The following is a 27,525-nucleotide window of genomic DNA, read 5'->3' as shown; positions in this document are numbered from 1 at the left end:
AATAGCTCACGAAAGGTCCACTCCCTGACCGCCAGGACAGAGTATCCAAGAGAAAGGGACAGAAGCAGTATGTACCGAGCAAAGTTCCCCCTCATAGGTTGCTGTAGACCGCCCGCTGTCTGACCAGTCACGGCGTCGTGGCTCGTGTCTCACTGGCCGAAGCTGTCACTAGCGAATGATTCGCCCGCGTCGCCGAATCGAAAAAAGGCTTCGAAGTTCTGGTGCACTTTCTGTCCCTCCCACCCTCGTGGATAGTGCACCGTCCAATAGTGCGCGCCGCCCCGTCCGTCCCATTGTTGGCGTACCACCTTAATCAATGTGTCTGTCTTACAAGATGGATGGAGGTTCAGCACAGCATCTGAGCCCTGCCTTTGCTTACCTGTCAGATGGCTGTGAATCGGTTGGTCGTGTAGACGCGAGCAGCACAATCACCCCTCCATCGTGTACGACCAGGCGATGATAGGACGCAGAATGGCGGGGCGAGCTACATACTGGCATGATACACAATGCAGCTGTTGTGGCCAGACGGGAGATGGTGTCCTGCACCTGGCCAGAAAAGCTGCAGGTCCTCAGGACAGGACCTACAGAGAGAGAGGTCCAGGACCCGCGCGGCCATGTTGCACTCGGCGATAGGTACGTACGAGTAGTAGTCCGTCGACAGAGCATTGCCAAGCCGAGCCAAACCAATACAAGCCAACAGAAAGCATCGACTGACCACTGCTGCGGCCTGCACCGGCTACGATCCCACTGGTGGCCAAGTCATGCACGCGCAGCGATTCCACCAGACCAGTGATCTTGCATGGAGAGCCCGCGAGACTTATGGATGGTTGTCCGACGTAGAGCGCGGGACGCCTCACGTGTATAACTGAACAAACAATTGTTTTTACTCGACGACTATTACAGCGCAGGCTGAGCCGCTGAGGCCAGGCTTCTCGGTGATCAGCTGGGGTAGCACTATGCAGGCGTAGGGCATTCTGAGCGGATAATGAGTCGACGGCCAGCACATGCAGTGTGATGAGGCCGTTCGGCAGCCACGATACGATGGGGGCAGGTCAATCTGAGACCCGTTGGCAGGCAGATGACGGGGTCAGTGTGTGCGCCGTGCCGAGAATGAGCACAAGCTGAAGCGAAAGGGCAATGACTTGTGGCACTGGCGGCCACTTGAATTGATATGATGCGAAATAATGATCAATCAAATGAAAGGGCAATAGTTTGGTGTGAGACAACCAGCACCAATACCGGTGGGCGGTGAGTTAGCACATGCCTTAGGTAGATCTACAGGGTGCGATTACCCCAGAAAACAACAGCCTCGCGGCGGATGGATTGAGTAAGAGCAGGAGCGCCCGGTGTAAGTGAAAGAGACTGGAGGAATGTTTTTCAATGAAGGCAGAGACTCACTTTGTCTTCCATTGCCCTCTAGACCGGATTGTCAGCTCGGATACTAAGTCTAAAAAGACTCAGCCTCCATCATCCACGAACATCAGTCGTAATCATCATCGCGGCATTGTCTGGCAGCCTGCACTGTCGCAGCTGCCCTCCGCTCGCTGGACCAGTCTCATTCTCAAACAGTTTCGATCTCCAGTCGCCTCCATCGTCGGCTCTCCACCAAGGCCATCACCTGAGCAAAGACCCTGCCTCCAGTAGGAAGTGGCCCTTTGCACATTGAAGCTTCTCGTTGGCCTCGCTCGGGGCCTCAAGCTGCCTCACCGCTTGTCCTGCTGCGCGCTGCTGCGCAAGCTACTGCGATTCCCTGCACTACAAGACCGTCGCCTGGACGATCGCGAGAGGCCTTTGTTGACATTGAATTGCTATCCATCCAGGCATTTATTATCGCCGCAAGGTTGTCATTTCAAATTCCTGTGTCGAGCTCAGGTTTGCAAGAGGAATTTTCGAGACCAATGACCACGTGCCCACCTGACGGCTACTGACGTGCAGCTCTCGCTCGCCACCCGCTATAATCGCCAGGCACACATATTTCCCACCGCGAAGCTTTGCAAGCTCCCGCCTGGAAGCACCCGCAATCCGCCACCAGGAACCAGGCCAACCCCAACCAGTGTCAAACACCAGCGACAGTCCGCCACCGGATGTGGGCGCAGCATTGACACCTCTATTATCGGATTCTTGTCGAAAATCGCATCTTACTTCTTTTGCCTCCTGTCGGTGAGCCCTTCGCCTTCGCTAAGCGCACCCGACTGGTCTGGAGTCACTCGCTCGCGATTGGTGCTCGGCGAGTACCTCATCCACCGCGCCACCGTCACGCAAAGGCCTCGTACCTCCTCAACGCCTGCGCCACACGGAGGTACTTTGCAATTCCCTCAGCTTCTGTGCAGCTGGCCCCGACGCGACTGATCCATTCCCCTGCAGCGGCCCTGCGGTGCTCTGTTGTCCAGCGCCAGGCCATCTGAGGGCCACAGGCACCTGGAAGATCGGTTCTTGGCCTCGGACTGGAGCCTTGACACTTGTCGAGTGGGAGGGGGAGCAGGAATCCCGGGGACATCAATCTTCTCGACGTCACCGGAGTCGGTAATTAGTCGTCAATCACAGACAGAGCCAGATTATTCACGGAATCAACGACGCAGCGTTCCAAAGTCCGCGAGGATCCGTCATCACCCGTCTTTCACGACTGAGCATTACCTCACCAACAAGTCTTATTCACCAACATCTGTCAGCACTGTTGCTTGCAGCGACTGGACTGCAAATCAGCGACTGCAGCGGCGAGCATAAACGACGGCCATCTCGACCTCTTAAAGGCGCCAAGCCCGCATCCACTGGGACCACCTCAAAAGTCACCTATTGCTGCAACCCAGCGCGCCCACGACTCGTCACAGCGACCCATCCCTGCCAGTGGCACCACCACCCTCAAAAAGTCACCCACCCGACCCGTTCAACCACCTCACTCGCCCCCCCTCTTTTTCTGGCGTCTGATCAGGGGACAGTCCTCCAGCCAGAAACAATCATCAGCACCTCTGACCTCATTAATTAGCAGTCGGATTCCTCAAAAGGAACTCGGCCTCTTTCACGTTTCCTGCACAAGACAACTAACTACCGCCGTCCATACCTGAGCAGCTGGCTGTTTGAGGTACACCCTTCTTCACGACGACGACAACGACGACAATAACAACACCACCGCCGACAACAAGGACCTGTCCAGCATATTCGTCCCTTTAATTACGGTCAACGGATTCTACCTGCTGCTGGACTTGACTTTTTTGTGCGATCCATTCCAGGAACAGCAACAAGGTAGATAGACGCCGTCTAGTTCTTGACCGAGCCCAAACGCCAGACCGCGTCGCATCAGAGGACCAAAACGCCCGTCCCCCGTCCAAGGACAGCAAGATTTTTCTCGTCAGTCAAAGACCACCATGACCGCCCAAATGGACCCATATAAGGTCCTCGGGGTTTCCCAGGACGCCCAAATACAGGAAATTCGACAAGCCCACCGCAAGCTCATCCTCAAATGCCACCCCGACAAGGTACAAGATCCACAGCAAAAAGCCATCAAGCAGGACGAGTTCCAGAGGGTACAGGAGGCCTACGAGATTCTCAGCGACGAAGTGCAGCGCGAGAAGTACGACGACCAAATAAAGCTGGCCGAGCTCCGACGCCAATACCAGAACAAGCCCAACACGTCGGCGCCCCGGTCGACAAAATACCCCGACATCGAGATCCGGACAGCTGAGCCTCGCTCCAAGTCGTACCGCGACGGACCTCCCCCGCCTCCCCAGGGCGTCAAGGTGGCTTATGCGTTTTCTCGCTCCCACGACGAGACGCGCGGCCCTCGCTACTATGAGCCTGACGTGCGCATGCCCCGCCGCGGCGAGAGCTACCACGAGCCAAAGCCATCAAAACGCGAGGCGGAGAAGGAGCGCGAGAAGAAGGACGAGAAGGAACGCCGCAAGCGCAAGGAGGCCAAGGAGCGTGAGAAGGAGCGCGAGAAGCGAGAGCGCGATGAGGAAGACGCTCGTCGTGCGGCCAAGAAGGAGGAGAAGCGGCAGCGAGAGCGCAAGGAAGCCAAGGAGAAGAAGCTGAGCAAGGAAGAGAAGCGCCGCGACCGTGAGCCGCAGCACCCCTACATTGAAGAGGATCTCTACGACGAGCCACAGCCCATCCCAAGGAAATCCAGCCGGAAGCACGAGGACCCCCGCGAGCGATCATCGGGCCGAGATGAGTTCAAATTGCGCCGTGCAGCAACCGACACTGCTACCAAGGTCGACGCTGCGCGCGCGTACATCAACAGCTCTCGCGATGTCCCTGGCGTCGAGCGATCGCAGAGCTACCACGGCCCGAAGCCACCAGCCGCGCCCACCCCGCCCCCTACGGCTGGTGGCGTTCCCATCTTCCCGGTGCCTGAGGACGAGGCGATCCATCGATCATCGGCACGGCCTCGTCGTGGCTCGGCTGACGCGCCGTACGTCGCACGGGAACGTCCGATGCACCGGTCGTCCCAGGATCCCATCCGCGAGGACCCGAATCTCGCCCACGACTCGCCCGCCGCTCGGAATGCCGCACGGTACGCGGAGCCCCCCATGGGCAGCTCGCCACCCCGGGGCATCAGTCGCACGCACACCATGCCTATCCCCGTGCGCCCTGGCCCCCCGCCTAGGCGAGCTGAGACGTTTGCAGAAGACCGGTCGGTGAACCGCGGCCGCGGCCGCTCCAAGATGCACGCGCAGTATGATCTGGACGAGTCCGAGGAAGAGTACTACGAGGAGCCCCGCCACTCGGGCAAGCACCGCAGCTCGAGGAAGACGCGCTCCCCGGAGCATCCCTCTGCGATCCGCTACAAGGTCACGAACAACAAGACCACGGTGCAGAACCAGCAGTACTACGGGCGGGAAGCCCCCGAGCGCAGCCGCTACTATGGCGATGGGTACTCGTACGAGCCTGCGCGGAGCCACTATCCCGCGTACAAGGAATCCAAGCCCATCCGCGCCGACGACGTCCAGTTCAGCACCTACCACACACGCGGCCCGTACGGTACCGCTCAGGCCTAGGGTTCCTCAGCCCGTCCGCCGCGTGGATGGTACATGGCGTGACCACTAGCCAAGGGGTCGAGTTGACTCCCCACTTACTTCTTCACTGTTCTGCGCGAGGAGAACAATCATGTCTTTATGAACCAGCAGTGCGACACTGCTTTGCTTGTGCTTTTGTATTTTCCAGTTTGAGCATCATACACGGGTCTCGCATCTGGCGGCAGCTTTCCACGAGCCTTGCCGTGTAGATGTGTTTCGCTCGCATTGTATGGGAGAACGCGGCGTCCGGTAAGCGAAGCATTGGGAACTCGCGCGACGAGCTCTCCCACATTTGGCGGAAATTTATCGAAGAGGAGACATTTCCTACGGCGTTCTTTGTTTTTTTTTTTTGGTTTTTGGATGGACTGTTATACCACACTCATTTCACAGGGTGGAGGGGGATAGAGGGAGGCATTTTGCGCATCAGACCGCTTTCCCCATCAGATGAGTAGATGACAATATACCTACTTGTACAACAAGGATGGCTGCCGTGAATTCGCTATGCCTTTTGGAAGCTTGCAGCGCGAGGTGTCCTAGCGACCGCGCGAGTCTAGTTGGCTGTACCGACACTGCGACATGGGTGTCTTAGAGAGGCTGAGATCATCATCGTCATACTACGTGGCAACCTCTCTCGGCGCATCCGTCTCGCATCCCGCCTCGGCGTCTCCAGCTGTAAGAGCGAGGGCGACGAAGATCCGGTGAAGCCGCCGCCTCCCACCGGAACGGCGCGGGAGGGTATCGGACTGCCCGCGCGGAGATCGACGAATTCCATTGTCCGTCAAGATTTGTTGTTTCAAATTTTCATAAACAGGAACAACTGTACATTCTGTCACATACGACCATACCCAGTGGAAAATACGGGATCCCGTCCGCTCTCCCATAGTCAAGCCGCTGAGGGGCTGATTAGTAGTTGGGTCGGTGACGACCAGCGAATACCGGCTGTTGTATGTTTTTTTGGCTGTCTTTACTTTTGGCGTGTGTTGCAGCAAATTGTGATTTGTCGAGATTAGTACGGTGAATGTTGTTGTGGTGGAGTAAAGGGTGAAACATGTCGTGCATGTTTCAAGAATAGAGGGATGTAATACATCTGCCATAGGTAATGATAGTCGTGTAGATCGGGGTTGACAACATGCATCGGCCACGCTTCCTAGGGAGACTATAGTAAGATGAATTCCACTTCCGTAACTATCCTTCTTGCCGCAGTTGTCGGTTCATAATATGGTTGTCAGCCGTTCGGGCGAAATGTGCTATTATGGACTGGATGAGGAATTATTCGACACTGCTTGCCAGACGGTGAAGACCGCCGAAGTGATGCTAGAGCCCACGCTGACGACACTCTCAAGACGAGAGATACTTGACCTTAACATTCCTTCTAGAAGCTAGGAAAACACTTATTAGCCTGTCCGCGTGTGCGTATAGCCTCGGATGGCGCATTTACGGATGTTTGTGTGATTTTCGATCCAGCCGGTCTAGTGTCCAGAAGTCCTGAAGTGATCAGCATTCGTCGATATTTTGAGACGAATCACTGCGCCCAGCCGTTCCGCGTCCCCGATCTTGACTGCGTTGCCCAGGATCGTCAGGGCGAGGTGTTTGTCAGGATCTTCCCTTCATCTTACATCCCTCCTTGGCTCGTGACGAGTGTTGGTTCATGTCACCTCGGAACGATACGCCGCACCATTCTTCATTCTGGGCTATGTGTGTACGATCCTGCTGTCTCATTTCATAACTACCGCCAACGGAAAATGCTTGCTACAACCCGGATGACCCCTAATTCACACATTGAGAGTAATAGTCACTCTGCTTGTTACAGCGTCCGCTCGATCTTGGCTAATCCAAAGATTCAAGTTGACTATAGGGCTAATGCTTCTGTGCCTGTTTCAAGAGATACTAGGGAGCTGAGTAGAGACTGAGTTTATTGAAGCTAGGCTCCCTTTATAGTAGAGTAAACTTATCTAGTTGTAGTAGTCGACTGTCGATAAAAGAGCGTGCGTATGTGTTGTCCATGTCGTGTCGTAACACACCATCCTACGGCGTGCAACCACCATTACCGAAGCCAAATTTACCACAGATTTTGCCATAGAAAACATCAACTAGAGCTGCAGATAGATAGTTAGATCGATTGAACATGGTGAACAAACAAGGATGCCGATCAGCACTTACAATTCTGTGTGTCGCTAATCATGCCAATGTACCCCCCACTTTCACACAGGTCCGTCCCATGACGAAGAATGGCGGCAATCTGGCTTCGCGGCATGTATAAATTGGGCTTCTTTTGCTCCGCAGCAATGTTGCAGCCGGCAACATTTTCACGGAAAGGCAGCTCGACGTTGCCCCCCTGGGCGTCGAGCTCGTCGGCGGCATCGCGGCAGTTGTCCGCGTCGACAGCCGGGTTCCAGCCACCGCAGGACAAACCCGGCTCAGGGCTGTCCTGTCTCTTTTGAATTTGGGAGGATGCTTCGATTTCGGCAACATCGCGTTTCAGGGGGCCCTGACCGGGGTCATTGCATTCAGCGCAAACGCCGTACGAGCAGATCTCGCAGCGATAGACCTTGACCTATGCACGAGCATGTTAGATACATGTCAACTGTAGAGCTGAGAGGGGTGTCTTGTCTTACCTCATTTGCTCGCTGGTAGATATAGCCAGGCCCCTCACACGTGTCTAGGACGCTCAGAATGGAGTCCTTATATAGCTGGCCCGAAATCGAATTGACGATCCCGAGCCGGCTGGTGATATCGATGATGCAATTTCCGTATCGAAACTGAGCAATCTCTCTGTAATATCCGGAAGCGGTATTAACCATGTCGGCGGCGCCGCGGCAGTCGTCAACATTGAGCTCGTCGTCTCCTCTGTCGCAGTACACTTGCCCGTCTTGTTGGCGAGGCTCGATGGCAGCACCCAAAACAAGTGGTGCCAGAGCCGAGATTGTCAAGAATAGAGGAAGACGCATCTTTGCGGTAGAGAGGAATCGGAATGTTTCTTAAGAAGCTTCTTGAAATGTGATCTCGAGTGATCTCTGAGTGGGTTGAGTCCCTGATCAGAGCGGTGATTATCAGGGGAATTCATGTCTTTAAGTAGATTTCACATTAGTCTCGACTCGTCTTGCACCCGAGTCTGCTACTCTGTTCAGACGCGCCTAGCCTCATCGTTCAAAGGTTCGTCCGGATATCTCATCCGAAGATATGATCATGCCAAGCGTGCCGAGGATAAGTGGCGATGTGTGTGAGTTGATTACTTCTTTGCTTGTCGTGTAGTTGCTACGAAATAGGGAAGCTACAAAATGTATGCAGGACTTGGCGACGTAGATAGTTTTCACCAAATCCTTCGAAGGTCTTGGTATTCTTTGAAATGAGGTCATGTATACCTGCATATACTATAGCGGTAATCTTGTCCTGTGTCATCTGAGATACTTGTCGGTTTTATTCACCCCGCTTTACGCCTGATTTCGGCTTCTTACATGGCTTCAAAGATACGACGGGCCTTGGCTGACGAATCCGAATGTGAAGGATCGGAAACCCTGTAGTAAGGATCTCAAGAGTCCTTGCTAAAAGACCAGGCTGGATGGAAGTGCATGTAGGCTTGTGGAAGCCCCGATAACTGACAAAGCAATAGCGGAAGGATTGCGGACTTTGTGTATCATGGCGGTGTGGTTCTCTTCATCCCGACTTGGGGTCGATGGTTACCTTGCCGAGCACACCAGGACCAGCCGCTGAAATTTTAGCCACCCAAGAGGCGAATTCGAGTTGCATGCAGGTCGTCAGTGCTTCGTACAATCTGCTGGCACCTCAATGAGGTGCGGGAAATGTAGTATTACCGCAACAACAAGGCGCGCTGCAGCCTGGTAACTCTCTCCCCAAACTTCCACCAGCCTTTTCTTTTTGTGTCAACCCATCAGAAGGTCATATTGTCCAATCTATTACAGACCAGTAAGCCAAAACAGCGCTGTATTTGGTTATGGAAGATATGGCCGATATTGCACTTGATTCCGTGGGGCTGGACTAGCTCAACAGTCCGGAGGCAAAAGCTTTACTCGACATAATCGACAGCCTCCGGGAGCTGCACGGTGGCGAGATTGTTCATCTGTCGCCAATCATTGTCCTTAGTGACCAATCTTCCGGCAAGAGCTCCGTCTTGGAAGCCGTTTCCCGCCTCCAGTCCGCTTTCCCACCAAGGGCGACCTTTGCACTCGGTTCGCCACGGAATTGGTCATGCGACGAAGCCCAGAGACCATGAATGGGATCAGGATTGACGGTGATACTCACCGAGATCATCAATGAGGCCACGGAGAAGATAAGGATCCGCGTCGGCAGCTCAAAAGGCTTTTCCAAAGACATCCTTCATGTGGAGATATCCGGTCGTCAGCCCATAAGAAGGGGCATTAGAGGACCCAGCCCATTATAGGTACCGATGAGAGGAGTCGACTTGGGCTGTTGGAGGCAACACAAGATGGATACAACTTGGCGGAGCTGATTGCATACACGCCTCTTATCTTATTCCGCAAAGTCTCCCTAGGCCTCGCGCAACGTGGTGCTAGGAATATAGCTCATGCATATCAGGTGAAGATCGCCATATTTCCTCTAGTCAAATACTTCTAGCACTGAAATTTCGTCATGAGGAAACGCTTATTTGATGGCTCGTATAACTATTGCCTCCTTAAATTTAACGATTAAGGGTGGCCTAACTTTATTAGTAAGGTTCTGCTCTATAAATATTAAAACATCTTCAGTGATTTTCGGATCCCTTTGAATAATAGCATTAGGCATAAGCGATAGTAATTCAAAGGATTTCTGCTTCTAAAAAAGAAAAGAGGTATCGCGGAAGTCCACCGCGTCTAATAACAGGTCTGAGGGAGATAGAGAGTTAATAATAGGTGAAGTCGCCATGCTATTTCCCATGATAGACATGATTCAAGTGATAGACACAACGCGAAGACCAAGCTAGAGTTGGCGCGACAGGAATAATGAGTTCGGCCTCCAGCGTCCCTGGAATAGAGATCTTCTGATCAAGGGACATGCTACGTGAGTCAGCGTTGGGCGCTTGATATTAATCCGTCCCAGTCGATGGAACTGAGCAGTCCAAGAACTTGACGGTGGTACACATATTGGACACCCAGTATTCAGAACTCAGCAGCAGTAGACTGGAGCAAAGCATCGTGTTTTCTGTATGCAAATGCATCCCGAATATACATTTACGTACCTGGCTAAGGATAGTTGAGTGATGACACGCAAAGAAATCAATTACCCTTCAATTGGTAAAGCTACGTGAATGATAGACCTTGTGGAACCCGGTCCCACCCGGTATGGAACTTGAAGGCCAGGTGCCAAGGAACGCACGCGGGCCGATCCGATTTGAGGAATAGATGTATCTTTTACAATTTTGCGACGGCTGCGGCAGACCAGTTCAATCTTTAAATGTTCAACATCGTCAACTTCATCATACTACCAGAAGCGCCCGAGTACATGTATGCTGGGCTTGGATCCTCTTGGGAGATTGACATGAACACGCTCAAATCTCCCAAACCGCAGTGAGTGCACGAATTTGACTGGGAAAGGGAGCAGCGCGACATGATTAGGTAAGTGACTTCTCATGCACTAGCTCACAAGCCATGTGGGCTTACCGTGGCAGACTCAACTATTCTACAGCCCAAGTAGACGGCCAAAGTATCCATTTCATTCACGCACAGTCCCGGTGCCCAGCCTCCATTCCATTTCTCATCAACTACGGGTGGCCAGGATCATCATTTCTCGAGTTCAGCCCCGTCGCCGAGGCACTCATAAAGCGCACAAGAGTGGCCAGGGAAGAACAAGTCCGGACAGTGGCCTTTGACGTCCCCGTGCCCTCACTCCCAGACTTCCCCTCTTCGTCACCGGCGCCCGAGGGATGGACGTTCAATAACACGGCGCGGATCAACAGCACCCTAATGCTAGAAGTCTTGGCATGTCCCTTGTTACCCGTCCACAGGATAGCCCACAGTGCTGCGGTGGCGGAGAAGTACATCGACTGTGAGCAGCACGCTATCCTGTACTAACATGAGCCAGCCACTGATGGACAACTTCCACAGGGTCGGACCCCGATGCAGGCATCCACCTTCGGTTCTAACTTGTAATGAAATCATGCGTTGCGTGTCTCTTTACTACATGTACCTAACGCGGACATTTGTATCTTCCATATTCATCTCCGCGCAAAACCCCATGGCGTTTCGTCATGCGGACAATATGACCCCGACCGATGCTCCAGTTCCTGCACAGTACAACGTGCACTTCCGGCCGCGAGAGGTGGCAGGCACTGTTGGAAGCTTGGTCGAGTGCAAAAGTCGGTGTGCCGAACTGCCTTTTCTCCCATGCGCTGCGCTAACATGGTTTGTGCCGTCGTAGCCCGCGAAGTCGGTGGCAACTGTCCGTGCTGCCTTGGATAATTCCCAAGCGTTGATCCACGACTAGCAGAGGATCGCGCTATACTGGTATCTAAACTAGGATTTCATTGTCGCCCTAAAGCTATTAGTGATTGGATATAAAAAAGCCTGAATAAATTAAAAACGCTTCTAGATCTAGTACTTACTGAGGTGGAACTCTTATGGGCTGGGGTTAGATATCTACTTATCTCACCCCTACGGCCCCCTATCCCTTTCTCCCCTTTCTTAGAGCACTAGCTATAAAGGTTATATTAAGCGGGCCTGGGATTTTCCTCGCTTCGTACATAGTCCATATAATACAGAGTATTATCCCGGAAGCTAATCTAGAATTATTAACATATATACTCGCTTCTAAAAAAGCCGATTACAATAACTAACGTTTAACAACTACCTTTTCACAACCAGGGGGCGGCGAAGGCCTATCCTCCTAGTTCCTACTAGTCTCCTACCCGTAACACGTGACAGCCATATAGCTTCGAGAGTTTCTCGATTCTATTCTTGAGAATCACTATAGTCGTCATATAGTGGTCATAGCTCGCAGGGTTGTCGACTCGCGGCTAACGTGCCGGAACATGTCCACGTTAAAGTTATTCGGAATGCACACTTCCGATTGCCTTGTATAATGTAAGGGTACGACTGGTCTGGTCCTCGGTGGCCGGTGGAGCGGCCACGGCAGACTCGCCAACATTGATCAATAATGCTACACAATCCATGTCTCTTGGCGAATCCTTTGGGGTTGGCCCACGTCACGACTCATCCATCCTCGCCAGATCACGATCGATTCATTTTACATAGTCTGGCAACATGCTATATTGAAGATTTTCAATGTGGAGACGCCATAACTTATAGATCTCGGCTGACATCAACACTTGATGCAGCAGCCTCAATGTCAGATATCACATAGCCATGGCCGCATGTCGAGTCGTCAGTCTGAGCATCAAAGGACGTAATAGATTCCAGAATTACATGGCATCGAGCTCATGCAGTCGGACAAACAGTGTGTCCGACATACTGCCTTTGCCTCGTCAGTCGGGGGAACCCAGCCGTCAAAGTCCAGGACTCGAGTACATGTATAAAAGAAGCGAACGATTCCGCCTAGAATCTTTAAAACAGAAGACTAACTCTACCGCCTTTTACAATTTGTCTCAACTTGTTCTCTATACAACATTCATAGCGCCAACGAAATGCCTTCTGTTCGATCTTTCCTCGCTGCAACCTTTGCACTGGGTCTACTTGACCAAGCCGTGTCTCGGGTGAGTTGCACTGCAACCTCAACATGGGATATCCAGTATACTCCTGTCCGTAGTCGACTCGGTCATACTGACAGAGAATCGCAATAGACCATCAAGCCCTCGAGGGGCCTTACCTCGGATGGCCTTGACCCCGCCAAAGACATTGCCGCTCGAGACCCTGCGTACGCGAGCGACTTCACCATTTCAATCATAGACGGGTCTCTCCCCGCTCCTTGTGGATTCGGAAACATTTGCTGCTCCCCCATTTGCAACGTCAGACTGAATGGTCCCGATGATGCGAGCTGTCTGAACAACGGCTATCAGAACTGGGATCAGGAGTGTTATGACAACTTTAACAACTACGATCCTGATGACAGACGCGACATCAACGGATGCGAAGGTTGGACCATGCGATGGCAAGGCGGTTCCTCGGACGATGGTGTCTTCATCACTGTTGAGGAGAAGGCTACGGGCAGCTATATCCGGTTCTACGTGGATGATTGCCAGTCTCCCGACTTCATCCCCCTTCCCAACCAGTGCGCTGCGCCAGGAGGCGGGTGCACTGGTAGGCCCTCGGGTACTTACATTGCGGGATGAGGGTCGGCTTGCTTGCCTGAACATTTGGGATCATACGCTTTAGGTAGTCTGTTTCTGCCAAAGATGAGAATGGCTCAACAACTAAGCTGGACCACTCGACGTTACAGAATAAATGTCTGGTAGCTTTGAAGTGGCAATCATCATTTCGCAATTATCACTCTCTTCCTCGCAAAAGTTAGATCTGCTAAGAGAATGCCTGCATTCGAGAACTTGTACCATGGAGCGTCGCGACTAGCGCGTCATCCTGCCGTCAGATGCACCGTGACAAGATCAAAGACAAACTTTGCATTGATCTTCGAGTATAATCACTTTATCAACCCTCGTCCGTCAAGCACTGAGAAACTGAATGATCTTCTCAAGGCCCTTGGAATCACCTTGTATTGACCCTCTCAATTCTCGAGGCACCCAACCTTCCGTGTATCCTCCGCCGAAGTCGATCAACCAGGCGTTCTCATTGCCATCGACGAGGATATTATCTGGCTTGGCGTCGCCCCAGACAATTCCGGCTCTGTGTAGTTGATCAACAGCATTGGTGATCTGACGGATCCACTTTTGCTTGAGGCATGTCGAAGTACCTTGCTTCGAAGCACATAGCAGAGTTTTGCGACCGCAAGGAATGTATGACAAGAGCAACGCGAAGACTTGGCCGTGATCACCCGGCGCTAAGCCAAGCAGACGTGGAATGTGCAGTGTCTCGTTGAGGCCGGCGGCCTGTATCCTTTCATATGTGTCAATCTCATTCATGAGCGAACTCTTGTCCCCAGACCTGATAAGTTTTGGAAAAGCGATAGATCCATCAGGGAGCTGGACTTGAGAAGGAGTATTCGAGTGTGGCCCAGGAAGCTTGGTCTCTGTGCGTAGATGAACTTGGCATGGCTCAAACAAAGGCCAGAGTCCGCAAATGTCATCAGATAAATGGATACCGAATATTGGTTCTGTGACATCCTTCCTTTCAAGTGGCGTGGCAGCCAATTTGTCCCCTTCGGCGTCCAGTGTGTAAGTATAAGTTTCTGGGAAAAGGAAGTCTTGAAGCGTTCGGTCCGTGACAATCTCTGGTAGCTCTCGAAAGATCGGGAGAAGTGGCTCAACAATCCAATCATGGAAATCGTCGATTGTATATCCGTCTACTTCGTAGTTTTCGGCAACTTCTAGGAAAAAGATATATTTCTTTCTCAAGGCTGATGATCGGGAGAAGTTGTCTGCAGAAAGGGTGACAATAAACCGTCGGTAGGCACACATGACTACTAACTCAGAATGTGTGTCATTTTCACTGGAAGTGAATTCAATGACGTTCCAGGCTGGTGAAGCCGGTGATGAGTCTTCCGATGTCGCACTCATTGTGTTTGAGGGATTATGAAGTCTGGGGTCGCAATCGGGAATGGCTCGTGCCGCCATGGTTGACCAAGTTGACCAACCAGAACACGGCGGCAAAACAAACCAATCGTTCCGCTCATATGGGGTTTTTTCTAACAAAGCATGGTCGGATGTATAAGTACGGAGTACGTAGGCCTCTAAGGGCCGTGCTCCGAATTTCATGTTAGATAGTCGGAGCTAGATATTTATCCTCACCTTATTCTCCTATTTCAAAAGCTCTTCGTCGCGAATCTATCTAAACTTTCAGCTAGTGATTTCTAAGCTACGTCCTATATTCTTACGGAAGTCCACGGTTCAGAAATAGATTACGAATCTATTAGCTCTAAATTAATGATCTTCGCTTTAAGTTCGTCCAGGGCACATATGCGGGGTCTCACTACGAAATGGGTTTCTAACATCAACAATTACAACAGTGCAACCACAAGACGAGCACCAGCCGCGCTGGCATGCCAGTCTCGTCATACACCACCCGGTCCCACTGGTGTCACACACCTCCTCAAGCAGCCTGCAGACCATGGATTCACATATATGTAGATGATGGCTGCGGACTAAGGTGTGGTTGCCCCGCAGAAGATAAACCGATCCATCTTTTGCCTTTTTGCACAGTCGAACAAGTTGATCCGCCCTTACCCAAGGTACACTCATCTTTACTCTTTCTGACGCCCGAATACCTTGGTATTTAAGAGCTAGAAATTGCGCAAGAGCACTTAGCTTCCTTTTTCACCATCAAGATGAAGCTTCCCGAGGAGCAGGTCCACGATTTGAGTTCGGGCCGTTTCTCGCTGCATCGTCCCGTCCAGGCGGAGTGCTTGTCGCGGGCAACAACATACGAGAACCAGGAAGGCTTCGATGGTGCAGTGCGACTGCTACTTGATAAGTTCCCGAGTCGTGGAAACCTTATAAACAAGGACTCCAGAAGAAGGGGCTCATTACCTCGACCACATCGCTTCCCTGGCGAGAAGCTGGAGAGACTCACAACGAGAGCCAGATCCCTTGAAACCAACTGTGGATTTCGGCAACCTCATGGCTGATTGCGCATGGTTTGTGCATGATAATGATACAGCTGGCATCATGTCTCTCGTTATCGGTACCGGCCAGGAGGCATATTTCACGCTACCTGATAACCTCAAAACTCCTCTTCTCGAATCCGATATCCTTCTTCTGCTCTGCATCCGAGACCTCAGATTCGAGGGTGACTTTGAGTCAGCGGAGCAGCAGGGGAAAAAGAGTCTCGCCATCAGGGTTGGCTTGCGTATTCCACAAGAATTGGAACTCACCAACTGTTATAATTACATCGCCATAGCATGCGATTCAGTCGGCCGCCATGCTGAGGCCAAGGGCTGGTTGCAGAAGTCACGCACAATCCTAGAAGGAACCCAGGACGAATTACACACTCGGCTGCTCTGTCAAAACAACCTCAACTTTTCGCGCAATCTTTTCTCCGTTCAAGACTACGAAGAGTCAGAGAAACTACTAGACCAAGCTTGTTCTCAGGCTACTATTTTCGAAAGCTGGTACTCGCTAGCATTGTAAGTTCCCGAGGCCCCCAAGCCACCGTTCCAGTATTCCATGTTAACTATACTGCGCAGTGCCCACCATAGCAAAGCGAATCTGTACATAAGATGGGGTCGATATGACGCCGCTAGTGAGCAAGTAGCTCTTGCCAGGGCAACCCTGAGTAAATCAGGGGGGGTTGCATCCATTAGCTGGGCCAGTGGCATTGTTTCTTACAGAGCTTCATCTGTTGCGATACTTCAGAATGTACAAGAGGTGGCAGTCGATGAGGCAAAGAAGGCAGTCGCCATTGCCAGGTTGTATAAGATGCCACCAGGCGCACGGGCGCGCTTTTCTCATTTATTGATGAAAGCGTACCTCATGGACCCCGAAAAGTATGGCAAAGAGGCGTCGGAGGCAAGAAGCGAAGCGCAGAGACTGAGAAAGCTACTGCCCCCTGGGAGGACAGACTTGAGTGATGAAAGCGACAGGGCATTTGATCTACTAGTGGATATTAGTGTGAGATGATATGCATCGAGACTACTGCCTTACGCTTCTAACTATAAACGGGTATTTCATATGTCGTTTTAGGGCGCTGTGCCTCCATGTTCTCCATCACGGTTTGTGTTTTCTAACTTGAGACGAATTGACGGGGCCTGTAAAGTTGAAAGAAGAAATTATTGATTTGCCTTGGAGGTAGGAAAATCTTGGGGCGATGGAGAAGAGGGAGTGAGCAATATGCCAGCTGTGAGTCTGGAGAGAGTCCATGAGGACTCAGGACCGTGACCGCAGCAAGGCAGACAGCCAGACATTGAGGAATCGAGACCACCTGATGACTCGATTTTAGCGATATAAGCCCGGCCAACTGATATTTTCAGACACAGTTCGCATATTGACATATTTACAATGTGGTGCGTTGCCATACTTCTGGGGATACCACGCGCTACAGCCGACAGCGTTGCCATGTTTTTGAAGCCGAACCCAAGCCTCGTGGCAAACATGAAGCTCTCCCTTCAACAATACGAGAGACACGCTTGACTTCCCCTTACAGAGGCAAGCCGAAATGCGAGTCTTTGCACTTCACCAGTTGCAACGTCCTCAAGGCATTCATGCAGCACGTGGAGAACCGTAACGACAGCTGGCAAGCCATTCTCGAGCTCCACGTCAGAGATGTACCATGGCTGATGCGACAAGGTCTCCGTTGGACAGAGAGCAATCTGGACAGCTGGTGGCCGTGGCCCAAGAAGGAAAATGTGGGCGGACATGAGGGTGGTTTAATCACATGGTCAAAGGAGTACTTGGGGAAGAAAGGTGGCCAGAGGGGCTAATGGAAGCACGTGGGGATAATATATAGTGTTCATCTTGGGGCAAGACAAGCTGTTATTCTGTGGGCTACTTACCTCCAGTTCCTTTTAATATTTACGCAGAATAGTTGGCCTAAGCTGGCCCTTGCATGTAAGCTGTGAGCAGGCGTGGCGTAATCTGTGACTAGGGCACAGATACCAATCATTGATAGCGCTGAGGGATATTTGAAAAGGTTCCAGCTTCTTATAACTTGAACACAGACAAGTGAGCAATGATCATAACCGAAACGCATATAGCTGATACCGTTGCGCTTGAATTCAATCGGAGGCCCTAAATTGAATAGTATTCTACAAATACACTTCCTTGGACTCCAGCAGGATCACTCCACGGCAAGACCCAGATATGAAGACAAATTCAGTGTAGCTCTATAAATAGAACATGACACTTGAAGCTTTATCTAGTACCTGTCCTAGATAATCATCTCATAATACCCGAATATAGCTAATGCAGTCCACTATCTGCCAGGCTATAGGGTAGCCGCATGTATTGTCCTCACCTACCCTATGCCGATCTAACTTGCATCTCAAGACCCAAACCCCGACCCAGCATGAGCTACATGACTCAGATTTTTCTCTCTTGTTCTCGTTAGCTTATTCAGCCAATGGGGGGCCCCGATTTCCGGGTAGCGCGTGCAGCCACAGGGGACAAGGGTCTCGGGGCATTCTTTAAGTTAGCGGCTTAGCTAGTAGAACGCGGTCCGTGGATCTGGATTCTGGATTCTGGAACCCCTGATCCAGATCTTGCTGATCACCTCGCATCGCGAGTGGTGGGAGGAGGTCTGGCGCTATTGACTCTGTCCATGTCAGGGACCTGGAGCGACGGCTCCTCGACCTTTGGCCATGTGGCTTGCCCACCCATGTCTTTCAGCTCCGGACGCCAAATTGCACGGTGGATCAGCAATCATGAGGCCGCTGGATGCGACTCGCGAGGGCTAACTTGGAAAGCGTTGCTGAGAGGGGAGAGGGGGATTCGGTATAAGCCATGTGTCTGCTCGCGCGATGGGCAGCGGACGCACATCGAGCCTCGCACTCTCCAGGTCCTCTGCCGTCTCGTCTACGGGCCGTCCACTCGTTTGTCCACCGTTGAATTAGCAAGTCGACCATCACCATGAAGTCCTTTGCGACCCTGGCGTTGCTGGCCAGCGGCCTGTCTGGCGCGCATGCGGCTCTGGCGCCGCCTTGCAAGAACTGCCGGCAAGACGAGTGCATGGACTGTACGTTCTCACTTACCACTCCTCTCCAAGTCACCGATGCGTACGTACATCAGCTGACACGGCCAGCCATCATCCAGGAAGACTGCGGCGACTACCTGATCGTCGTGGAGACGCCTAGTTCCGAGTAAGGGTCCTGACTACGCTTGGCCATGATGAACGACTGCTGACGCTGCTGTAGGTTGGAGGTCGCGACGACAACAGTCACCGTCATTCCCACAGAGACTTTCCGAGTCACCGTCCCCTCCTCCACAGTCTTGGGCATCGTCATCACCACTATCCCCGTGACTGCGACTGCTACCGTCAACTACTATGTGACGGAGCCGTTTTCCGTGACTGATACAGTCACCGAGGCGGAGACGTATACCGTCACGGAGACGTCGGCCGTCATCTCTCGACGTTTCGCGGACGATGAGGACTACGCCATTCCTCACTACGCGTCAGCCTGCACCGATGTTTACGAGTACTCGTCGGCGTGCAGCTGCGTGGGCTTTGTGCCCTCCACCAGCACGGCCCCGGCGCCTATGTCGACGAGCACCGTGACCGAGATTACGACGCCGTACACGGTCACGATGACCACCACGGTTCAGGAGGGCGCCGTCACGCCCGACCCTGAGGTCATCTCGGTCACAATGATGGGCGCTACCGTGACCCAGAGCAATATCCTGGGAACCGACACTGTAGTGACGACTGTCGCCACCACGACGGTCACCGAGACGTTTTACACCACCACGACGGTCGCTCCGCCCGCGGCTCCCACCGTGACGGCCTATCTCAGTGTCGGCAACGGCCAGTACCTGGACGCAAGCCTGAGCCAAGACTATCAAGATGCGGCTCCTTTGTTTATCGCTTCGACGACGTCCCCAACGCGCTTTGTCCTCAATGGTGCAGACGGATCCATAGACGTGGATAGCGGGCCCGCGCCTACATTCCAGTACACTCTATGGCTCGTCGACTACGGCGTAAGAGTTAGCTATAAGGAAGTTGGGGTCTTGACTCAGTCCAGTGCCGAAGGAAGCGGCATATCGGAAAAGCTCAGCTGTGGCCTGGATTCCTCGGATCAGCTCACTTGCCGCTCCAGCCTCGACTCAGCAGAAATGAGTGAGCTATGGATATGCAATAATTATCCCATCTTCATCCCCAAGCCGGGCCGGGCACCATCTGAGAGTTGCGCGGCCCCCAGACGCCTCACAGTCACGGCAGTTCGTGCCTAGACCAAGACAGACAGCCGGCGCGGACAAGCCAGCGTATGTAGACTGGGTGGCGGAGGTATCGGACTGGATACTTCTGGTTGGACTACTGGCTGGAACACATAATCGAATACGTTCTTCTCGAATGTCTCTCCATGTCGCCGCGTGAATGATCAGATGGCCTATCCCATTGAATGAATCACATACACGCTGTTCTGTCCGCCAACACGGACATGCCGCACGCGGAACATGCCAAGATGGGCCTTGTGCGCTTCGTAGCCTTGACAGGGCAAAACATGAGAAAGGAGCCAACAAAAATAAAAGCGTGCAGGCACGCTGGCCTGCTTTCGATAGTCGTCGCTAGCTCGGCATGGCAGCCAGCTAAACGGAGGCGGTGCTCCGGCAAACGACCAAACGACCACCGTCTCGGCTGCATCTGTTTCCACTCGTGTCTGGGAAGATTACATGTTCCTTTTGCACGCGGCTATTCTTGACAAAGGGGAAAAGAAATCGCCGGGAGCCGCGAGAGTTGAGGTGGATCCTCGCCAATTGCGCCAGCGGGAACCCGCATGTGACATGTCACTGCGTTGATCTTGCGGTGATCAGGGCTGAATGAATCGAGTAAAAGGACAGGGGTCTGTCAAAACTAAATAGTCTCGTCTCCGGCAGCAATAGTTAATCTCCTCGTGCTGGACCCGGAGACGCATCTCCCAACCTGGACGTGGCGCCACGACTCGCCAGGGCATGGCTGTCCGTACTTACATGTACCATGCTCGAGAGTCGAGACGCTGCTTTCATTTTCCGGGAGTGTGCGCGCTCGTGCGGAATAAAACACCCAGACGCCCTCCTCGTGGGGATTTTTGTGTGATCCTTTGAGGCATCTCGCGATACTTGTCCCTCGAGTGTAGAGTAGTCGCTGCTATCCCGAGCCTTTCTGTTGCTCACCACACTCGTTTACATTTACACGTCTTCTCACCTTGACACGCAGACCATGGCTCTCTCAGTCACACGCCTTGCTGTCGCCCTCTTGCTGGGAGTCAATGGTGCCGCGGCCACCCGACTCTTCCAGCTGGAGGATGCTGATCAGTTCACGGGCATCAACCTGTGTCCCATCGAGACGCCTACGCCTTCGCCTGTGAGCTCTCCGGCGTCCACGCCTGTGTCGCCTACCAGCACGCCCGTGAGCTCATCTACTCAGCTCACTACGCCAACGGGTTCGACGTCTCCCACTGTGTCTACCACGCCCACGGTGTCGGTCACTGCTACCCCCTCCGTGTCTGACACTACATCTCCTGAGCAGTCCACCTCCACCGAGGTGTCCACGCCCATTGGAACTCCCACACAAGCCACCACCCGGACCCAGCCTGCGTCGACAGCGTCAGGCACCACGACTCTGTCCCAGACGGCACCCGCCATGACCACGTCGGTCGAGATGACCACCTCGACCGTCTTCACCACCACCATCCACACCGTCACGAGCTGCCCGCCCGAGGTCACAAACTGCCCTGTCGGTACGCACGTCGTCACAGAGACCATCCCTCTCTACACAACCGTCTGCCCCGTCACGGCCACTCACACTGGGACCGCTCCCGTGGAAACGACAGCAGCTCCCAGCGTCCCCCAGGACCACGAGACAATCGCCACCGTCCTGACGTCCACCTACACCATCACCTCCTGCCCCGTCTACGTCGACGACTGCACTGTGGGCGGCGTTACGACAAAGGTCATCACCACGACGTACTGCCCAGGGGAGGACGGCACACCCGCTGTTCCCACCGCCTCTGCTGTCCCGGAGACTTACTCTGTTCCGTCTGCTTCTGGATCCGACTCTGTTCCCGGGACGCCCGTTGAGTTATCCTCCGCTGTCATCGTCCCGGGTGAGTCGCCCGTCATTACCATCTCTGCCGACGTCTCTGTGCCCGCTGCGGCCACCACGCCGTCCGTCGTCGACAAAGCCAACACTTCGATCAGCGGCTTCAGCACGGCCACGGCCCTCGTGCCCTCTGATGTGGCCACGCAGACACCCGCTGCGCCTACATCTGTCGTCTGCCCTGGACCCCACTGCCCCGCCAGCGGCAGTGTCAAGATGGGCAGCTCTCTCGTTGCTGTTTGCGCTGTCGCGGCCGCCGCCCTTTTCATGTAGATGTTTCCGAGTTGCCGTACATACTTTACATAGTGGTGGTGAAAATGTGTCTAATCGAAGCTTAATCTTACCAAGGATATCAAGCTGATCTCTCAAGCTCCGTACACATAGTCCTAGAGTTCTGTCCCGCAAAGTCGCATGGACGAAAGCCTTCTACTCTACCCAGGCTATAGGGGGCAGGCCGCCTATGTCCATCTCACAAGGCTCCTCAAGCAAGCCTCTCTGTATAAGACTATTAAGGAAAAGGCTCCGAGCGGCCCACTTCACACCGCTTAACCCTGTAATTCTCATAAGGGTCCTTCTTGTGGCGTGTCTTAGTATATCTCCAAGGACGCTAGATTCATGTTTCAATCACTTCAATGCCACATCACGTCCTCAGACAGTACACAGCCGGTCGACATACGACTCGACGTCGAGATTTAGCTAAGTAGGGGATAAAGTATATAGCTCTAGTACTATGCTCGATTTTAACGACTATAGCTACTTAAGTGAACTGAGATTTTCTCGAGGCTAGGCCAGCCTCTAGTGACCGATATAATAGTATAGCAATTGGCTACGCTAGAAAATAACTTTATATTAGTAGACATATATATTAATATTACATGCTTAACATTTGCCAGCACCCCTTAATCCGACTCCATAGGCCCGTAAATAGCCTGCTTCATGAAGTACTTTATAACATTCTAGGAGTGTCGAACCTATGCAGCATTTACAGGGTATTTTAATAGAAAGAGCAAAGAGCAGTCACCCATGTACAGTCACTTATTTATCGGTACCTTTACCTTCTTTGCAGTCTCCGAGACTCCGATACTGCTTATCATTTCCATTAACTGCGCAGCCGCAGGACTGGGGTGGCGACGTGGCGTGTACTGTATGCAGTCGTGTCTGCGCCCATGCAAGCAGACACTGGGACACTTGATCCTGCTACAGCCGCCTCAACTTTGAAGACATTGAGGACCGGCTTTGTGTCGCGCATCTGTAACAATGGCATGCGCTCATCTGTGGACAAGTGTCCATTGATGGCGGTTTTCGAAGCATCAAATGTGTACTTGACAGTCGAGGCAATGTGAAGATATCAAGTCTCCCAGCGGCTGCCTCGGGTTTTAGACGGAGGGGCGACTGCGACTGGAGTCTGCGACCATGCATGTGACCTGTGCTGTGCCGCAGAAGTAGTTGATAGGATGTGCGCAAGTATTGTCCATGGGGAACGATGGTGATTTGCTCAAGCCAAGCGCGCCAATCTTTCCTGAGGTTCTGGCTGTGAATGTGCGCCACAGAGCCTGGTCCGACACAGCCTGATCCAGCAATGCTCTTCCAGCCAAAGGTTTCCCATGATTTCCTCAGACTCAGCATCTCGGATGCACAGCTATGGACGACGACACAGGTTCCCAAAGCCTGCTGCAATTTGTGCTTGAATTGTTCGCTCGAAAACGACCGCAAAGATCGGCATCGACGTCACTGAGATCACGAGAACGCGAGGGCTGGCTACGGATGGACGCATATACAGCATCGCTACAAGCCGATGATCTTTGCGAAGCTGGCCCAGAGAGCGGCGAGAGAGTCAGACGGACTCTAAGCGCATTTGAACGTCTTGTTCAAGACGACTCCGATCGAGATATAGATACCGTACGTAATAAATCCTGGAAGTGCAGCAAGCTCCAATCTTCCAGCCTGCTGCCCTCTCACTTCCCGCCTACTAAGTACTGACGACAATTTGGGGAGCAGAGCTCCCAACCACCTGGGTATGAGCGGTATCCGAAGCTTCGCGGCATAATCGAGAATCCAACTCGCGGTCTGCATACCGACCCAGACACTGCCATCCGCATTAGCAAACGAGGAAGAGAGTGCGATAATGCGATTCAGGAACTTTCGCATTTGGAACAGGAGAGAAAGAAGCGCCGAGTCCTGCCTCATGAGGAGCCATATCATGGATCCAATCTCGACGACCCCGATGCCGACTTCGCCGTGCTGATGAGGAGACATTTAGTTTCCTTGGACAATGCGTTGCGAAGACAGTGGGTTTGCGTTTGCCAGAAGTGCTCAGGATTGAGCGTGAGACTGGCGCTGCCACAACACAATAAAGGTCTCGAGGCGGTAGCGAGTTTCGAAGTATTCTTCGGCGTGCGGTCTATACCTGCAAATACATTGCAAGAAGCGAAGATCACGGTCAAGTAAGCTCTCAGCGTTTTGTGCGACCACTCGTATATGTTCGCTAACGCTACCGGTGTAGAGACCTGCAGAACAGCACATCAAGGCACTCATCTGAGCCTATGTGTACAATGAGAAGCCCGCCCGATCTTGCCCACATATGCCAAAGCATCACAGAGTCTCTCGGCCAGCGAACTTGCTTGCATTTCGTTCTCGAGCATGGAACATTTCAGAGACTTCGCCCGCAACCAAGGACATTTGGTAGTGACCGAATGTCTCGAACAGTATCCTTGTCAGCATTATTCAGTCGTCAGCAAGAGTTACTTCGTGGTGAATCGGTACTGCCGCTCAAGGGGAAGCGAATCCTGGCTGTTACACTGGCTTCGGCACTTCTTCCCTTCTTGGAGACACCGTGGCTGGAGTTCTCCTTCAACCACTTCATGATCCAGTTTTTTGAGCCACGGCAGGATGGAGAACTACCCAATATCACGAAACCTTTCCTGGTTCTAGAGCACGTTCCAACCATCCCAGCCCGCCATGCAGACACCGAAGACAGTTCTCGCGCCTCGAAACACATGGTTCATCCCAATGCCAGTGTGCTAGCGCTAGGCATACTCTTGTGTGAGCTTCACTATTGCACTCCCGTGGAGCTGATGGCAAAGAAGTTGCAGAGCCCGCATGCCGCCAGGAATGTTAATGATGATTTCTATACCTGTCTCGAAAAGCTTGACGCTTTGGAAGCTGACGCTGGCGTGGATTACTATCTAGCTACGAAAGCATGCCTTTATGCGGAGTACCTTCCCCTTGGTGAGAGTGCTGGCTTCGAGGATGTTAGCGTTCAGCGTCTCTTCTATCAAAGCGTCGTCGAACGACTGGAGGCCGAGATCTTCAAGACTTGGAATATTCGATTAGAGGACTTGGGTTCCTTCAATTCTCGACAGAATGAATCATGTTGGGGCTCTGTCGGTCGAGACGTTGTCCGCCATCGTACGGGCAATGTCGATTCCTCTGATGCAAACTATACGGCAAGGGCCATTCCGCATCGTTTAATGTCTGATGCCGCGCCCGTAATCAACGCATCCGTCCACTCAGATGTCGTGCTAGGGATGTCGGCACAAACGTCTCTGAGACCGCAAGCCCCTGGATACCTCGCCGAGCCTTCAGAGAAGAGCCTGTACTTTTTTGATGCAAGCCACCAGACGGGCCCTGAACAAGAGTGAGGTCTCTCCCTTTGTCTATAAGATTTGAACGTATTAATGAACTGCCAGGAATCCACTGTCGCAACAATGGATGGACAAGCTGCTGTCCTCGATCTGGCCCTATGTCGACCCTGTTCTCGGCCTTGCTGAACCAGTGCGAATAGCGATCCTAGACTCCGGACTCGACCCTGAAAATCCATTCCTGATCGAGGATCAACAGTTAGCCAAACCGCGAGTCAAGGAAACGCGAAGTTTTGTCCATGGAACAAGACCGCATGAAATTCAAGACGAGATTGGGCACGGCACTCATGCCCTTGGCCTCCTTCTCAAAGTCGCCCCAAGCGCTGAAATCTATGTCGCTAGAATTGCGCGACGACAAACTCTGAATCCCACTACCTACGAGGACATTGCGAAGGCAAGACTGTCCTGACCAGAACAGACTTCTTAGACCCAGCTAATGACCTGTGCAGGCCATCGATCATGCAGTTGACCAATGGAAAGTGGACATTATATCCATGTCATTCGGTATTCGCGAAGATCACGAGCCCATAAACACAGCTATATCGAATGCAGTGAATAAGCGGACGTTGTTGTTCGCGGCAGCATCGAACGATGGAGCAAATCTTGGCAGAGCTTTTCCAGCTCAGCATCGCAGCGTCTTTTGTATACACTCAACCGATGGAAATGGCAATCCCTCTCAGTTTAACCCCACAGCAAGCGAAACGGACGTCAACTTCAGTCTACTGGGGGAGGATGTCTCTTCTCACTGGCCGGCTGGCATAGATGGACACGATCAGACTGTCAGAGTTATGACGGGAACATCAGTCGCAACGCCGATTGCCGCTGGCCTGGCCGCGTCAGTCCTGTCTTTTGTTCGGCAGCAGGATCAACATATCGCTGCCGAAGATGAAAGACTGGGACCGTGGCTGAAGAGAGACAATTCCATGGATGCGGTCTTCAAGAGCATGGTCAAACAGAGACGGGGAGTAGGCTACGACTACATCACGCCTCATATGCTCTTTGATAGCGGCTCGACAAGGGAGAGGGTATACGAGAGAATCAAGGATATCAAAAGGAACATGTACAAATAACAGAGTCAAATCTCACATGGTCACTGATGTGTATCTCCGTTGTAGTCCAAGATTCGTTTAGCATGCTCAAGCGGGAACGCAATAGACGTTGCCGTTCTCAGTCACATCGGGGACAATCTCAGCAGTTTTGATATCAGCTCCATCCACGTCCTCGACCAAAACACATCCATCACCATCTTTCTTCCCGCTAATCGTCATAAAGGCGCCCTTGTTGTACTCTTCAAGCTTCAGTCTCCGCCCAAACTTGAGCCTCTTTACGCAAAACGCAAACACAAATTCTGACTCGCGATTGAACTCTGTCGCATCACCATTCGTGTCAGTCCAGTGGCCTTTCGGGCCAAAGGTCGTGCCCAGCGCGGTCACGTCGATGCCAAGATTCCCCTTGGCCGTCGTGCTCTGTGAAGTCGAATACTTGATCTTGGCGCCTTTGACGAGCTTCATGCCCGTGACGAGGAAGAGCTCGCTGACAAGGGCAAATTTTTGCCTGGGCTCTCTCAGCCATGCCTGGATGGCCGGTGCCTTGACAGCCTCTTCCACGTACTCCTGGGTCGGCTCAAACGCCAGTGTCGTCACCGTGTCGAATGCAAACGTATCTGCCGTTGTGTTCGAATGCTCAATGTCCACCTCGGGACCGAGGGCTAGTCCACCACCGGTAGCCAGCTGTAGGAATTGCGCATAGACACCCACACCGAGCCCTTTCTCGGTTGAAACAGTCTTTTTCCAGTCGGTCTCCACGACAGGTGGGAATGCATCAGCCACGGGAACTACGCTCGCTCTGTTCAGAGGGTATTGCGGCGCTGAAGTGGAGCGGATGACAGACCCGAGACATAGGGGGCCCTTTGGCGGTGGATATATGAAATCGGTTGTCGGACACAGAAAATATGTCTTGGTAAAAGGCATGGCTTGAAGATGCGGGTTACACAGGCATTCCCCTAGGGCCGAGCGAAATGATCGGAGGAGCAGAAGAAGGGACTGGGGCGGCACTGCCCCGGGTGTAAACAATCACTCAAGTGCCCCTGGGCCCTGGGTCCAGACTCCAAGCCCCCCGTAGGCCCTGTCT

The 27,525-nt window shown here is 52.7% G+C and overlaps 9 protein-coding genes across 9 annotated transcripts; 6 read left to right on the top strand and 3 right to left on the bottom strand.

The window, feature by feature from the left end:
• Positions 1 to 3,374: 3,374 nt before the first annotated feature.
• F5Z01DRAFT_624646 (DnaJ domain-containing protein) lies at positions 3,375 to 4,994 on the top strand (the record flags this gene model as incomplete). The annotated part of the gene is made up of 1 exon (XM_046261384.1): positions 3,375 to 4,994. The coding sequence occupies one exon, from the start codon at positions 3,375 to 3,377 to the stop codon at positions 4,992 to 4,994; it is 1,620 nt and encodes a 539-aa protein (XP_046117055.1).
• A 2,043-nt stretch (positions 4,995 to 7,037) lies between these two features.
• F5Z01DRAFT_737917 (uncharacterized protein) lies at positions 7,038 to 8,154 on the bottom strand (the record flags this gene model as incomplete). The annotated part of the gene is made up of 3 exons (XM_046266809.1): positions 7,628 to 8,154; positions 7,173 to 7,566; positions 7,038 to 7,108 (listed from the first exon to the last, which is right to left on the bottom strand). The coding sequence occupies exons 1-3, from the start codon at positions 7,958 to 7,960 to the stop codon at positions 7,038 to 7,040; spliced, it is 798 nt and encodes a 265-aa protein (XP_046117054.1). The 5' UTR covers positions 7,961 to 8,154.
• A 2,315-nt stretch (positions 8,155 to 10,469) lies between these two features.
• Positions 10,470 to 11,109, top strand: F5Z01DRAFT_637876 (uncharacterized protein; the record flags this gene model as incomplete). The annotated part of the gene is made up of 3 exons (XM_046262316.1): positions 10,470 to 10,534; positions 10,606 to 11,012; positions 11,072 to 11,109. The coding sequence occupies 3 exons, from the start codon at positions 10,470 to 10,472 to the stop codon at positions 11,107 to 11,109; spliced, it is 510 nt and encodes a 169-aa protein (XP_046117053.1).
• A 1,497-nt stretch (positions 11,110 to 12,606) lies between these two features.
• On the top strand, positions 12,607 to 13,251 carry F5Z01DRAFT_637875 (uncharacterized protein; the record flags this gene model as incomplete). The annotated part of the gene is made up of 2 exons (XM_046262315.1): positions 12,607 to 12,675; positions 12,763 to 13,251. The coding sequence occupies 2 exons, from the start codon at positions 12,607 to 12,609 to the stop codon at positions 13,249 to 13,251; spliced, it is 558 nt and encodes a 185-aa protein (XP_046117052.1).
• A 244-nt stretch (positions 13,252 to 13,495) lies between these two features.
• Positions 13,496 to 14,659, bottom strand: F5Z01DRAFT_659198 (uncharacterized protein). Its single transcript, XM_046263756.1, has one exon. It carries the CDS (start codon positions 14,644 to 14,646, stop codon positions 13,579 to 13,581), a length of 1,068 nt encoding a protein of 355 aa, XP_046117051.1. The 5' UTR covers positions 14,647 to 14,659; the 3' UTR covers positions 13,496 to 13,578.
• Positions 14,660 to 15,356: 697 nt separating this feature from the next.
• Positions 15,357 to 16,647, top strand: F5Z01DRAFT_689273 (uncharacterized protein; the record flags this gene model as incomplete). Its single annotated transcript, XM_046266073.1, has 3 exons — positions 15,357 to 15,477; positions 15,542 to 16,154; positions 16,215 to 16,647. 3 exons carry the CDS (start codon positions 15,357 to 15,359, stop codon positions 16,645 to 16,647), a joined length of 1,167 nt encoding a protein of 388 aa, XP_046117050.1.
• A 1,944-nt stretch (positions 16,648 to 18,591) lies between these two features.
• F5Z01DRAFT_751546 (uncharacterized protein) lies at positions 18,592 to 19,991 on the top strand (the record flags this gene model as incomplete). Its single annotated transcript, XM_046267053.1, has 3 exons — positions 18,592 to 18,697; positions 18,728 to 18,821; positions 18,876 to 19,991. 3 exons carry the CDS (start codon positions 18,592 to 18,594, stop codon positions 19,906 to 19,908), a joined length of 1,233 nt encoding a protein of 410 aa, XP_046117049.1. The 3' UTR covers positions 19,909 to 19,991.
• A 3,404-nt stretch (positions 19,992 to 23,395) lies between these two features.
• Positions 23,396 to 26,886, top strand: F5Z01DRAFT_689257 (uncharacterized protein; the record flags this gene model as incomplete). The annotated part of the gene is made up of 5 exons (XM_046266072.1): positions 23,396 to 23,653; positions 23,750 to 24,198; positions 24,258 to 25,391; positions 25,444 to 25,729; positions 25,845 to 26,886. The coding sequence occupies 5 exons, from the start codon at positions 23,396 to 23,398 to the stop codon at positions 26,463 to 26,465; spliced, it is 2,748 nt and encodes a 915-aa protein (XP_046117048.1). The 3' UTR covers positions 26,466 to 26,886.
• On the bottom strand, positions 26,456 to 27,398 carry F5Z01DRAFT_689255 (uncharacterized protein). The gene has a single exon (XM_046266071.1). It carries the CDS (start codon positions 27,363 to 27,365, stop codon positions 26,532 to 26,534), a length of 834 nt encoding a protein of 277 aa, XP_046117047.1. The 5' UTR covers positions 27,366 to 27,398; the 3' UTR covers positions 26,456 to 26,531.
• Between the last annotated feature and the right edge of the window lie 127 nt (positions 27,399 to 27,525).

Source organism: Emericellopsis atlantica (assembly GCF_019669845.1).
Source record: "Emericellopsis atlantica unplaced genomic scaffold F5Z01scaffold_18, whole genome shotgun sequence".
NCBI classification, from domain to species: Eukaryota; Fungi; Ascomycota; class Sordariomycetes; order Hypocreales; family Bionectriaceae; genus Emericellopsis; species Emericellopsis atlantica.
The sequence above is the reverse complement of the archived record's forward strand: the minus strand, read 5'-3'. Positions and strand labels throughout refer to the sequence as shown.

What these genes read in the sequence shown, in the direction of transcription:
- F5Z01DRAFT_659198 (XM_046263756.1), bottom strand. Translation starts at nt 14,646, where the DNA reads ATGGCGGCACGAGCCATTCCCGATTGCGACCCCAGACTTCATAATCCC.
- F5Z01DRAFT_689255 (XM_046266071.1), bottom strand. Translation starts at nt 27,365, where the DNA reads ATGCCTTTTACCAAGACATATTTTCTGTGTCCGACAACCGATTTCATA.